The sequence below is a fragment of the Solanum dulcamara genome, chromosome 2, assembly GCF_947179165.1.
Source record: "Solanum dulcamara chromosome 2, daSolDulc1.2, whole genome shotgun sequence".
NCBI lineage: Eukaryota > Viridiplantae > Streptophyta > Magnoliopsida > Solanales > Solanaceae > Solanum > Solanum dulcamara.
In genome coordinates this window covers 64,782,791-64,797,793 of record NC_077238.1, presented here as the reverse complement: position 1 = coordinate 64,797,793, position 15,003 = coordinate 64,782,791, and the positions used below count along the sequence as shown (strand labels likewise).

At 34.6% G+C, this 15,003-nt stretch overlaps 2 protein-coding genes across 2 annotated transcripts; both read left to right on the top strand.

Moving 5' to 3' along the window:
* Window positions 1–276: 276 nt before the first annotated feature.
* Window positions 277–2,935, top strand: LOC129876386 (ankyrin repeat-containing protein ITN1-like). Its single transcript, XM_055951820.1, has 2 exons — window positions 277–948; window positions 2,014–2,935. Exons 1-2 carry the CDS (start codon window positions 730–732, stop codon window positions 2,665–2,667), a joined length of 873 nt encoding a protein of 290 aa, XP_055807795.1. The 5' UTR covers window positions 277–729; the 3' UTR covers window positions 2,668–2,935.
* Window positions 2,936–13,722: 10,787 nt separating this feature from the next.
* Window positions 13,723–14,729, top strand: LOC129872293 (uncharacterized). Its single transcript, XM_055947232.1, has 4 exons — window positions 13,723–13,901; window positions 14,084–14,146; window positions 14,511–14,590; window positions 14,683–14,729. Exons 1-4 carry the CDS (start codon window positions 13,723–13,725, stop codon window positions 14,727–14,729), a joined length of 369 nt encoding a protein of 122 aa, XP_055803207.1.
* The last annotated feature ends 274 nt before the right edge of the window (window positions 14,730–15,003 follow it).

The window sequence follows — 15,003 nt, the reverse complement described above, 5'->3', positions numbered from 1 at the left end:
AGGATTTTACTATGATAATATGGGAGTACACTACTCTCAAATACAAGGAGAAAACAACAATAAACACTTCTCTCTTGTAAAAGGAACAACTATTAAAGAGGACACTCAAGACTACAATATTTATCTTGGTGTATAACTCTCTTTGTATTCTTACTCTCTCTTTTTCTGAATGAATTAAATGAGGGCACAATGCCCTTTATTTATAGGAGGATGAAAACGCATAAAAAGGAAAAACGCATAAAAGGGGCTGCTCAAAACGCATAAATGCTGCCTACCTTTTACTTTTCCTTTACTTTTCCTAACTTTCAAACATTGCTGCTGCAGCCTTTCTTTTCCTTTGCTTTTCCTTTTTGACTTTCTTTCACCTCACTCATCAAATTTTCTTTTTTATTTTTCCTTTGAAAGCTCAAAAATGTTATAGAGTGCCTTTGGTGGAGTCTATGCGCAAGCAGAAACAAAGCTGTGAATCAGTACTGAAACTTGCCAAGTTCTTGATAACAAAGGATACTTCTTGGGAATATTCAGAATCTGCATTAAGTCAGGCTGACGTTCGATCCCACAAATATAGACTAATGTCAGCTTTTTCAGAAAGCCAAGAAAAAGAGGAAAAAGATCGTTTTGCACAAGCTATTACAAGAATTGCTGAGTCACCCTTAATCTTGGCAACCAAATCAGGTTGCACAGATATTGTAGAGGAGATATTGAAAACATATCCCCAAGCTGTGGAGTATGTTGATATTGAAGGTCGTAACATTTTGCACGTCGCCATGCCAGATGCAAATTTTTGACATAGTTGAGAAAATGGGAATGCCAATGAGGAGACTCAAGAGAAAAATCACTCATAAGGGAGATACCATATTGCACATGGCTGGTGTAAAAGAGGACACTGAAATTGCAGATATGAGAAGCCCTGCTCTGCAATTGCAAAACAATTTACTCTTGTTTGAGGTAAAACTCAATACTCGATTCCACCTTACGTCTAATATTAAAGATCTTCAAGTCATTTAGTAAAGTTTATTAGCATTCAGAGGCGTATCCATGATTTCGAGATGATGGATGTACTATTACGAAAAGGTGGATATATAAATACATATATATTTCGTCTCGTAGATATTGAGATTAGTGGAACCCATTGATTGTATGTTATATCATCCGGTATTGCTAATTTTAATATACACATTTGGTTAATTATATAAAAATTTGGCAGTATTAATAAAAAAGTTAGGAATTTCCAATGTGACAAACTAAACTATTGAAAGATAGAAAAAAGAAGAAAAATATATAAATTAAAATGTTGAAAGTGCTACCAATAACCACTTACAGAGGTTTTATCCAATTTTTTTTTAAAAAAAGAAGATAGATATAAGATTAAATTTCTAACCTCTCACTTAGGGAGGTGCACCCAATCATCACATTATATGATACTTCAAGTGTGGTTCACTCATATATATTTAAATATTTATTTTTAAAATATAATACTACTATAATGATCTCGGGAGGACAGCATGGATTCACATGTACTCGGGGAACCCCCTTAGATACTCCCCTGTTGGCACCTTAAAGTACATGTATATAGTAGTATTAGATGTAGTTTCTTGGTTTTGATATGTGTTACAATATGTTGTCATATGTGTTTAAGTTACCACATTATTTTGTTGTTGATATTGTTTCTTTTTTAGATGTCATTTCTTTTTTAACTGCATTGATTTGCTGTACTTGAACCAAAAGTTTTTTTGGTAATAATCTCCCTACCTCTACAAGGTAGGGATAAATTTACGTAGACTCTTCACTGCACTTGTGGGATTACAAAGGGTATTACATGCCTTTCATGTGGAATTAAATTCTTTTATGCACTGAGACTAACATTCAGGACATTTTGTCTGCACTAATATCATATTGAACTGAGCGCATGAACTATCTTGTTATTAATTATTCGAATAAAGTCACTTGTATTTGTTTAGTTATGTCTTAATTAGCATGGTCTATGACTAAGTAGATTTGCTGTCCGTGCAGCGTGTGAAAAACGTCAGCTCAGCTGATTTTTTAGAAATTATGAATAAAGAAGGCAAGACGGCAGATGAGTTATTCACTAAAGCAAATGCTAAACTTCATTCAGAAGCGAAAGACTGGCTTAAACGCACTGCTGAGAACAGTACAATAGTTGCTGTGCTTATTGCAACAGTGGCTTTTGCTGCAGCCTATACTATTCCAGGTGGTCCAAATCAAAGCACTGGTTATCCTATCCTCTTGGACAAGCCCTTCTTTGCAGTTTTCACTATCGGAGATGTGCTTTCCATTACCTTTGCTTTGACCTCAATGATCACTTTTCTCTCGATTCTTACCTCTTCATTTCAATTGCATGAATTCAGGCGGTCACTTCCTCAGAAATTAATTCTGGGATTTACTTTCTTGATTATTTCTGTGTCCATGATGATGCTAGCATTTGCATCGACTATAATCTTGATGATTCACAATGAGGAAAAGTGGACAAAAATTGTTTTATCTTCCATGGCATTCCTACCTGTGACCATTTTTGCAGTTGTATATTTTCCTCTCTATGTGTCATTATGGAAAAACTTCAAATACTCGTTAAGAAGATTAACCATGGCCTTTCCAAGGTGCAATATTATATCAGGAAGGACTCTCGATCAAAAATTACCCCTTTGACAACCTCTTCCGCTCTCTATGAGACTCGGTCTACTAGACTTGACGTATGCACATCCTATTATTAGTAACAAAATACTACTTGTTCAGTTTGTGTATTCTAGTTGTAGCGGCATGTGCCCATTGAATGTATGTTTCTCCAGTCCTCTATTATTGAAGCATATGTAAGATATTATAAAGTTTATTATCTATGTCATATTCATTTTGATTTGTCTTTGGCACTACAACAAAAGAGACATTTGCTGATAATAAATTTTTCTGTAAGCGATAATTTAATGTTATTGCATTTCGAGTCGATAAAGCCTTTAGCGATATTTATATATAGTGTTGGTTATAAGTACTCATATTTATCAATATCGCCAAATATAATACTAATATAGCGGCATGTGCCCATTGAATGTTTGTCAAGTCCTCTATTATTGAAGCATATGTGAGACATTATCAAGTTTATTATCTATGCCATACTCATTTTAATTTGCCTTCTGCACTACTACAAAAGAGACATTTGGAGATAATAAATTTTTCGATAATCGATGATATTTATTTTCGCAAGAACATTTAGCAGCAATGGAGTTAATGTCATTGCATCTTCAGTCGTTAAAGCATTTAACAACATTTAATAGAGTGCTGATTATAAGTAATCATTTCTATTAATGTCGCCAAATATAATACTAATATATAATTGCCACTAAATAATTTTCTAATATGAAGGAAAAAGTTTTCTTAGTTTCGCATGATTAGTTGGACAAAGTTTTTGGAGAACTTTTTGTTTAGGAACCCAAGTTTCTTAAAAATGAAAAAGATGAGTTCCTTAATAGGAGTAGGAAAATCTAGTTCTATAAGTAATATTTTATGTTTATTATATCCTCCCACCCACCGAACACCCCCAACCCCTACCTCTTGACCATCCCTCACCCACCACCCCTAAAGGCCCCACTTCCCAACCCCTCCCACCCCTATACAGCTTTGATAGATAGATAGAAATGTTTTTAGCTAACATTTTCTTACTTTTTTATCAAACACTAGAAAATAAGTAAGAAATCAATTTATTTTGCAAAAAAATAAAATAAAATTTCATATTCTCCTTCATACCAAACACACAAAAGGTAACATTTGATTGCTTAGCAAGAGGAGCAGTTGAGACATGAAATTACCATAGCTCGAATGAAAGGATACATTTCAAGAAAAAAAAAGTACTAAACCATTTATCATATATGGTTCAATACAACATGGCCGCAACAAAGAAATATAATGTTCACGAAAATAAGAAATATGGACTTTTCAACAAGACGTTAGGTATTTACTAAACAGATATGCTTCTCAACAAGAGAGGAATCTCTCTACTTCTTCTTCAAGCTTCAAACACAAAAAACATAATGCAGAAAAAAGACTAAAATAGCAGAAGAACATGCAAAAGCAAAGAGTTTGATAGAAGGTAACAGAGTTGGAGAACCAGAATAGTAGTTATAAGTGTTGTGTTTTGGTCTTTTTTCCTTCCCGGATAAATAAAAGTTCAATTTGGACTAGCCCACTTTTGTCCATAAGCCCAATTCTTATGGTGCATATGCAGTGGCGGACCCAGAATTTTAAATAAGGGGGTTCAAAATCTAAATAAATAGACACATGAGCTAGTCGAAGGGGGTTCGACATCTATTTTATATACATAAAAAATTATTTTAACCATGTATAAATAGTATAATTTTCCGCCGAAGGGGGTTCGGATGAACCCCCTCGGCACAAGGTAGGTCCGCCCCTGTGCATATGTAAGACTCTTTTAGGTTCTTATTTTTCAAGGATTCACGGGAGAGAATAACAGTCACATCATATATTATTAAAAGTGGAAAGGTTTTAGATTCAAAGTTGGATTACGAAAATGTCCTTCACTAATATTTTTTAATGAAAAATTCTTTTAGTAACTTTAAATAGTAAATCAATAATAACAATTAAACTAAACCAAATACATGATTAGATGTTACAACTTATCATTTTCCACTTCTTAGTTACTTTAATTGTCAAAAATTTTAGCTTCTACAATTAAACACATTCATTCACAATCTTTCATGTACACAATTTCTCCCTTTATAAATTGAATAGAAAATGTTAGTCCACTACACTTTGTGTTTCATCATCTTATAGTTTTTATGTAATTTTTTATTCATTGGTGTTATATTCTGTATTTTATACCGTTGGATATTTTAAAGTAGCCGTGGTAAATTGAAGGGAATGACCATCTTCCAAAATTTATATTAATATACAAGTTGGTTATGAATATTATTTATGAACATTAATAGTGTGAAAATATTGGAAAAGGCAAAGGGAAAAAAAGAAAATTCGCAAAGTGGCCTATGGTAGTATTGTGGAAGGCTAGGGGTAAAACGGGAATTTCACAAAGTGTTCAAGAATATTCTTGAAAGGCCAAAGTGTTCAAGAAAATTCATGTAGGGTTGCACACTTTTATGGCCATGTGATGAATATATATGAACCAAGTGTACATGGCAAGACAATTAAGTCATCTTTATTTTTATTAAAGAGAGTTCTAGAAATATGGAGAAGGGGGTCATGTGTCTATATTCTTAATTGAGGGTCTTAATTATAAATATGGATAAGTGGTGGAAGATATATATATATATATATATATATATATATATATATATATATGAGAGGTCATCTTTTAAATTCAAGGGAGTTCTAGAGAAAGAAAGAAGAGAAGAAACTAGAGAGAAAGAGAGAAAGACCTACAGATTTGGAGAAGAAAAGAGGTAAGTTTTTCAATTTTATTCCGTGAATTAATTATCTAGGGTATACCATGATGTTATGAAGGTATTGGTAATGTAAATTTATGGTTTGGAGCAACCAAAAACATTACCAAACAGCCCCAAAATTTTAGCCGCGCTACGAGAGCTTCTGAGGCAAGCTTTGGCGAGTTTTGGTGAATTTTGAGCAAGGTAAAATTTTCTCTTTCAATTGAAGTTTATGAGGTTGTTATGGGGTATGTTAAACCTATTAAATGATGCTGGAAGTGAAAAAAATATCTAAGGATGCTTGACGTTAGAAACAACTAAATGGAAGTCGTAGTAGTTAAATCGAAGTCGCGTAGTGTGTTGTCGTTGTGGTGCTGCGGTTGAAGCTGGTTGGACTGCATGCTGCAGGGCTTTAAAGTGTTTTAAAAAGGGTGTGGGTGCTGCTGGTTGTAGCCACACGACCCCCCGTTTGGTATGGTTAAAGATTTTATGAAATAAAGGTTAAAAACTTTATTTTGGTATCGTAAATTTTGAGCTAGTTGTTTGGAGTTGTATTGTGGGATATTGAAGTGATTTAATGGTATATGTGCTGTTGATTGTTGTTGTTGGATGGTTTTTGATATTGTGGCCGAGTTGAAATCTTGGGGATGGTGTATTTACAGGGGAAGTGCTGCCAAAATTTTGATAGAAAAAATGTTAGTTGAGGATGAGAATCTTGAATATCTACAGCTAATGTTTGCATTCATTAACATTGTTATAGATCTTTTTGGAAGGCCAAGAGTTAAGTCGGATTGACTAAGGAAGCGGACAAGGTATGTAAGGCTTACCCTTTTCTTTCAAGTCATGATCCCGATGTTATGGTTTCATAAGTGTTTTCATATTTTCTTTGTTTTCAAAAGCTAGGTGTCAATGGTCCCAAGGAAATGACTACTTTTCCTATAACCCGTCAATGTTTCCAAAATGTATATAGTTTCCCAAAACAAAGGTTTACAGTATTACAAGCTTTTATGACAATAACGATGGGTATGTTTTACAACGACATTGATCATGTCGAGGAAGAGAATATATCTATGATGGCTATGATAAGAACAACTTCATGTCTGAAAGGTGCTTGATATGACTCTCGTCTTGATTTTTTAATAATAGTCTCATCTTATAGCAATTGTTCCTTCCAAGTGAGACAAAGAGACTATGGTTAATCCATAATACAATCGGAGGCTACCGACCTTCTATCACTTCGATAGATACATGACTTTTGTTGGGCTCTCATGCATGTTGTCTATATGTATATGTATATGTATATGTATATGGGGGATATGGGGAAGGGCCATATGTTGCGCTATAGACGCATTGCCACCTAGTCAGTTGGCATAATTTTTATCCCGGATGCGGGATGCCCAGATGTGGGACATATATGGGCGATATGACATGTTCTATTTTCTATGTATATGAAAAAGAAATGTTTTTAAAGAAAAAGACAAGCATGCATGGCATCCGGCCTAGAAGGCACTCATATGTATAGGTTACTCTCTTATCTCACTATATGTTCTATGATTCTATGATATGGTTGTTGATACCTTACGTTCTTTATTATGCTGATTTTCATGCCTTACATACTCGGTACATTACTCGTACTGACCCTCTTTTCTTCGGGGGCTGTGTTTCGTGCCGCGCAGGTACACCCAGACGAGTAGAAGCTATTATAGAAGATGTTGCAGCGGGGTTAGCAACTCCACTTGTTCCTGGAGTGCTGTCAAGTCAGAGTATATGTGCTATGATATTTCATTCGAAGTTAGAGACTTTGCAAATAGAGTCGTGGGTATAGAGTGTCAGCTTTGTAAGCGGTGTCATCAACCGATATGTTATTATGTCGTATGTTACGAATTTTATGGGATGATAGATTTTGAAAAGCAAGATTCACAAAGCTTAGCTATGTTTTTCATTTCTTTTGATGTACAAGTCTAAAGAAATTAAGTATGTAATATGAGGTAGCGGGTTCGCTCGCCTCCGAGCATGGGGTCGGGTGCCCATCACACCCTATTAAGATCAGGGTGTGACAATTGGTCATTTTTTTCTTATTGATATATTGCTTTGTTTAATGTCTTTCATTTTGTATGGTATGCTGACAATGTGTATTTTATTTTTTTATTTAATTATTTTGATATTATTTCAAATATTTTCTCTTGAACTTTCATTTTTTTATTTTAATTTTTATAAATTTACTTTTTATAATTTTTTAAAGTTTGTGTGATTATGATAAATTAATAGAACATGTAATGTTGTATAGAGAATAAAGATTCTTATTGCACTATCTAATTATTTATGTATATGCATTTTCATCATTAGTTTGTTATTTTATTAGTTCAAATATGTTATTTAACTCCGTAGACATAATAAAGTAGCAAATTTAGCATACCATATGATGTTATTATTGTTTCAAGCAGAAATTTCATGAATTTCTTACTATAATTATTGAATGTTGTTTAAAGATTTAAGAGTAATTTCAGACGAATTTATTCATGTTAATTTTAACCCTAATTTTTGAACTGAATTTGAGTAACATCAAAGTTCCCACTTATAGATAGAGTTTTTTTTTTTGAAAAAAGTTATTTCAACAATAATTATCTTTTCCAAATTTCTTAAGCTACATGGATTAATTAAGGGATGAATTTAGTAAGACACAGTAAAATGAAGGTACTATCTTATGATCAACAAAAATAAGATCTTTATAAATTTTATATAGTATTAGGGACCAACATGCAACGCATGTTCCCAAAACTAGTAGAGAGAAAAGTGAGAAAAGAGTGCAGATTTTCGCACCTTATTTTCAGCCCTAGCAACCATTTTCAAATCGCGATTTCCACTTTAAATGATGTTTAGGGTGTCCTTGACTAGCTGTCCGGAATGGGTGTAAAGTTTGATGAAGAAATACAAGGACTCTGGCTTCTTAATAATCTACCAGACTCTTTTGAAACTCTTCGAGTTTCTTTGAATAATTCTTCTCCCACTGGTGTTGTAACTATGAAATAAAGAGTGGTGTTTAAATGAAGATATGAGAAGAAGATATCAAGGCTCATCTTCTTTAGTTTTACACTCCGATGTTTTATTTACCGAAGACAGGGGGAGAAGCAAGTTCAGAGATCACAATGATAAAGAGAAACGTAGAAGCAAGTCAAAGTCCAAGTACAAGAATATTACATGTGACTATTGCCACAAGAATGGGCATATCAAAGAAATATTGCTACAGGTACAAGAGATATATAAGACAATAAAAGAAAGAAGGCGATAATGAAAATTGTGTTGCTATTGTTGCTAAGGATGAACTTCTTTTTGCTTGTGGTGAAAATGCTGTTAATCTTATTTATGGTGAGTCTAGCTGGTTTGTGGATTCGGGTGCCACTTCTCATGTCACACCAAAGAAAGAATTGTTTTTTTCTTACACTCCAGGTAATTTTGGAATGTTGAAAATGGACAATGATAATGAGGTTGAGGTACTTGGCATTGCACAGTTTGTTTGGAAGGTAGCAATGGTTTGAGACTAGTTCTCAATAATGTTAAGCATGCTCCAGATGTTTGATTGAATCTGATTTCTGTAGAAAACCTTGATGATGAGGGTTATGTTAACACCCTTGGTACTGGCCAGTGGATGCTTACTAAAGGTTCAATGATTGTGGCTTGAGGTGAAAAGTTGTCTAACTTGTATGTATTCCGGGGCTCCATTTCTAGAGACTCAATAAATTTGGTAGAGAATGATACTTCATCAGAGTTATGGAATAGCAGACTGAGTCATATGAGCAAGAAGGGGATTGATAATTTGGATAAGAAGAATTTGCTTTCTGGAGTGAAACAAGCAAATTTGAAGAAATGTGTTCATTGCTTAGCCAGTAAACAGAAAAGAGTTTCTTTTCAAAGTCATCCGCCTTCAAGAAATCTTGATTTGCTGGAGTTGGTACATTCTGATTTGTGTGTTCCTTTTAAGGTGAGATTTCATGGTGGTGCACTTTATTTTGTGACTTTTATTGCTGATCATTCTCGCAAACTCTGGGTTTACTCTTTGAATTCCAAGTATCAAGTACTTGATGTGTTCAAGAGTTTTCAGGCTTTGGTTGAGAGACAGACAGGAAAGAAATTTAAATGCATTTGCTCAGATAATGATGGTGAGTATATTGGTCCTTTTGATAAATATTACAGAGAGTAGGGTTTTCTGCATCAGAAAACTCATCCAAAGACTCCTCAACTAAATGGTTTAGAAGATACGATAAAATAACTATAGTCGAGAGGGGTAGATGTATGCTTTCATATGCTAAGCTACCAGATTCCTTTTGGGAAGAAGCACTTAATAATGTTGCCTATATTATCAATTTATCTCCTACTATTGTTGTCACGCCCCGGGAGGGTACCCTAGACATGACCGGCACTCGAAGACCATTTCTGGTCCCCAAGCGAACCACTTGGTCCAATCACACATCCATTCAATATCAATCAACCAGCAGAATAAAGAAATAATTTGGCGGGCAATCCAACTCAATGATCTAACTCAAGAAAGAAAGGTCATGAGCCAACAAATCAAACTTCGATCTTTGTCATTAAAATAGTTTGACAAGAATAATTCAAGGAAAGAAAATACTCAATCGACCCATCGCTATCTAGTCTATGAAGCCTCTATCACTACTATCTAATTGGTGCCAATGACATGTTCATAGCTATCTCAAATCAAAATGAAAAGGACTAACTCAACACAAGAATAACATAAATGGTGTCCTCCGAATATAGGGGAGGACTCACCAATACGCTGAGAGTGGGTGTGGATCTTCAACGGAGCGCCGGTTGATGATATCTAGTACCTGTCTCTGCATCATGAAACGATGCAGGACCAAATGAACGTCAGTACATAGAATGTACAAGTATGTAATGTGGCAAAATGAAACATAACTCAAGGAAAAATAATGTTGGTTCGAATATCTCAATTCAGAAAGATAAGAGAGACTCATTCAAAGTGTCATAAGTCTAAAGTAAGGATACAGTTTTTGATGAAGACCAATCATATACCATACAACCCATTCCAATCATGTATAACATAGTTCAATTAAATCATTTACAATTCGATCCCATCCAATCATATACCGCTCTATTCAACCTAATCCAATCGTACACTATCCGATCACATATCATTTAATCCAATCCACCACATATCACCTACTCCAATCCAATCATACACAATCCAATCATATATCATCCAATCCAATTCAATCATATACAATCAACTCAACAATCAAGTCAAAGGACTCAACTCAATAAATATGCAACTTAGAACTTAGTAATGTTATACAATCCAACTCAATTTCAAACAATCTCAATCGAACCAATCATATCATGCATAAACCACTCAATTTGGGAGTTTCTCTAATCGACAATAATCCCACCACCTATATATAGGTGATGCATAATGATTCACGTCGTTGCTCCATCCGTTCATACTTGCCAGGGTATGAACGACTCAAACCAATCATGGATCCGTCAATCAATCAATTCCTATCATTTCAGGATAATGAAATAAGGAAACATCCGACACGATACAATCCCTTCCTACGTTGGTGGAGTAGTTTATGGGATTCAAGTATGGACTATACTCTTATCAAATTTGGTGCTCAATACTCCTCCCAAGACTCAATACGCACATAGCTATTATGTGAGTAAAATATTTACAATATTCATTTAGTCTCATCGGACTCTTTCAAATCAGCTAATTTAGTCTCATTCGACTCTTTTCAAACTCAATCAAATCTGGCCTCATTGGCCTTCTTTCAAATCGACTCATCTCAAATTATCAAACTTTTCTCTTTAAAATTTGTACAATCTCACTCTATCTCAAAAATTGACGTTTTAAAGTAAAAATGCTCAACTCATTTATACTCAAAATACTCATGTTCAAAAATAATTAAAAGACTTCTCAAACTCAACTCATGCTTAAACTCTTTTAAAAAAATCATAGATGAAAATAATCATTCTTTAAACTCAAAAATAGTGTATAAATAGTTTATGCAAAAATGTTCACAAATTATTTATTTAAAACTCCTTCTAAAAAAAGTCATTTATTTTCAAAATGCTCATGAGACTCCAATCAAATCAATTTATGCAAATCACATATCGCATAATCACATTAGACTCCAATCTACTTCATCACACAACATCCTCATCAACATAACCTCTTCATTCACATCATCATCAAACATCATCATCGCATCATCATCAAATATCATCATCACATCATAACTATTCCATTTAATTCTTTTCATTCCAATCAATACACATACACAAACCATCTATCTCAAACTCAAGACAAATTATGACCAAAGGAAATCTCATCTTGGGTTCATGTGAATGAATACATGAATTCATACTCTCAACAAAACTCAACTCAAGAACACCATTAATACATATGAATTTATATACAAAAATTTATTTATAGTCAACAATATGAAATATGACTATTTAGTCATTCAAGTCATGAAAATCATCATTCAATTAATAATATAAAAAAATATTCTATAATTTAGGAAAGTTTAAGAAAATCTTCATAGAAGTTTCAAACCTTTCACAATCTTCATCCAACATATCTATGGGGCATATGGAAGAACTCAATCCATATTTTAGATTAGCCTTACATACCTTAGAGTAGATTTTGAAGAAACCTTGTTGTTGGGTCTTCAATGAGAAGCTTGAATCCTTGAGCTTTTGAGGGCAAATTCTTGTTGGAGATGTTTGGAAGAGAAGAGGGGATGAAGATTAGGGTTTTTGGGAGGTGATGAGGCTAAAAATATCATCCCAAAACGTTCTAAGTTGGGTATATATAATTAGGGAAAAAGTCTGAGTTGCCCCTCTTCAAAAATCTGGAAAACTGGACAAAAATCTTGTTGGCGCTATAGTGGCGCGTTGCGCCACTGCAGCACCAAGCCAAAATAGGCTTAAAACCCTGCACATCTAATAGTGGCGCATCGCGCCAAGGACCAAACTACTGAGGTTGTTTTCTGGTGCTATAATGGCGTGTCACGCCACTAGAGCGCCAAGCCTAAATTTCCTGCACTGGTCGCCCAGGCCTGAAATTCCTACAGTACTAGTCTGTAGTAAAATGGTCATAACGTTTGACTCCAACCTCCAAAAATTGTAATCTTGGTGGAGTTGGAAATAAGACTCAAATACCTTTAATTTGGTAGGTCGTGATCCACCCAGTTCATTATAACCTAGGAGATATGGTCATTTAAAGTCGACCCTTATACTAACTCATCCGAAAACTTAATCGATTGGAAATCTTTGAACTCTATTTGGCGTTGGAGATCCCTTATGACCCCTAAACACATCTAACACATTTAAAATACTTAGGAATTAATCCTAACTTATATATATAATTAAAAGTCCTTCGGTTCGAGGCTACACACACGTGAAGAAATGTTCGAGTCTTTGCGAAAAACTTTCTGGGGTGTTACAGTTGCTTTGAATGGTGATGTCCCTGACATAGTTTGGTTTGGTAAGAATGTCTCTTATGATCATCTTAAAGTATTTGGGTGTAAAGCCATTGTTCATATTACGAAGGATGAGAGGTCAAAGTTGGATGCTAAAACTAGGCAATGTATGTTTGTTGGCTATGGTCAAGATGAATTTGGCTATCGTTTTTTTGATCCAGTTGAGAAGAAACTTATTAGAAGCTGTGATGTTGTGTTCTTTGAAGACCAAACAATTGAAGCTCTTGACAAAGCTGAGAAAGTTGATTCTCAGAGCAGTGAGAGCTTAGTTGATGTTGATCCAGCTCCTTTGACTATTGCACTTGAAGGAAATCTTCAAAATGATGAAAATCAAGTTGATAATAAAGATGGTGATTATATTCAAAATAACCAGCATAATGTTGATGCTCCAATGCAAGATGTTGTAGTTGGTCGGCAACCAAATATTATTGATGCTCTAGAAAGTTCTCTCAGAAGATCTACTAGAGAGAAAATACCTTCATCTCGTTATCCTCTTAATAAGTATGTACTCTTGACTGACGGTGGAGAACTAGAGAGTCTTGATGAGGCCATAGAAAGTGAAGAAAAAGAAAGACGGTTTGATGTTATAGAAGATGAAATCAAATCTCTACATGATAATCATACCTTTGATTTGGTTAAATTGCCTAAAGACAGAAAAGCTTGAACAACATATGGGTTTTTAGGGTGAAAGATGAAGATGGTAACCCAATTCCATGGTACAAAGCTAGATTAGTTGTGAAAGGTTTTAACCATTAGAAGGGAGTTGATTTTGATGAATGTTCTCTTTAGTTGTGAAGATGACGTCCATTCGCGTGGTTTTAGGCTTGTCTGCAAGTTTAGATTTAGAGGTTGAGCAAATGGATGTTAAAACTATTTTTCTCCATGGTGACTTAGATGAAGAAATTTATATGGAGCAACCAGAAGGCTTTAAAGTCAAGGGAAAAGAGAATTATGTTTGCAAATTGAAGAAGAGCTTGTATTGTCTAAAATAAGCTCCGAAGCAATGGTACATGAAGTTTGGTTCTTCTATGAGTCAGCAAGGCTTCAAGAAGACTTCTTCAGACCATTGTGTTTTTGTGCAAAAAATCTTTGATATTGATTTATCACCGTTTTGATTTATGTTGATGACATGCTTGTTGTTGGTCATAATGGTTTCAGGATTCAAGAGTTGATGCAAGAGTTGAATAAGTCTTTTTCTATGAAAGACTTGGGACCAGAAAGGTAGATTCTTGGCATGCAAATTGTCCGTGATAGAAAGGCCAAGAAATTGTGGTTGTCACAAAAGAAGTACATTTAGAAGGTACTTGGTAGATTTAACATGGACAAAGCTAAGGTTGTCAGTATACCTTTAGCTATGCACTTCAAATTGAGCACGAAACATTGTCCTTCTAGTAATGGTGAGAAGGAACATATTGAAGAAAGTTCCTTATGCTTCAGCCGTTGGTAGTTTGATATATGCAATGGTGTGTACAAGACCGGATATTTCTCATGCTATTGATATTGTTAGACGTTTTCTTTCTAATCCAGGAAGAGAGCATTGAAATGCTATGAAGTGGATTATGAGATATCTTTGTGGCACTTCTAGTCTGAGTTTGTGTTTTGGAAAAGGAAAGCCTATTCTCTATGGTTACACTAATTCAAATATGGCTAGTGAATTTGATAGTCGTAAGTCTACTTTAGGCTACTTGACTACTTTTGTAGGGGAGTCGTGTCTTGACAATCTAGGTTACAAAAATGTGTTGCTTTAACTAATACAGAAACTGAGCTTGTTGCTGCTGTTGAAGCTTGTAAAGAATTGCTCTAGATGAGGAGATTTTTGGGGGAACTTGTTTGTGCTCAAGAGAGGTATATGCTTTATTATGACAGTCAAAGTGCTATTCACCTCGGCAAGAATTCCACATTTCATGTTCGGTCTAAACACATTGATGTGAGATACCATTGGATTTTGGAATGTGCTGGATTCTAAGTTGCTTGAACTTGAGAAGATTCATATAGTCGATAATGGTTCTGACATGATGACTAAAGCGTTTCCAAGAGAGAAGTTTGAAGAATGTTGCATGATCACCGGGATGGCAATC

Coding starts and splice junctions, on each gene's coding strand:
- LOC129876386 (XM_055951820.1), top strand. CDS start 730: ATGTTGATATTGAAGGTCGTAACATTTTGCACGTCGCCATGCCAGATG. Junction 949..2,013: donor ACAATTTACTCTTGTTTGAG/GTAAAACTCAAT, acceptor CTGTCCGTGCAG/CGTGTGAAAAACGTCAGCTC.
- LOC129872293 (XM_055947232.1), top strand. CDS start 13,723: ATGACGTCCATTCGCGTGGTTTTAGGCTTGTCTGCAAGTTTAGATTTA. Junction 14,147..14,510: donor AAAGACTTGGGACCAGAAAG/GTAGATTCTTGG, acceptor TGGCACTTCTAG/TCTGAGTTTGTGTTTTGGAA. Junction 14,591..14,682: donor GGCTAGTGAATTTGATAGTC/GTAAGTCTACTT, acceptor TAACTAATACAG/AAACTGAGCTTGTTGCTGCT.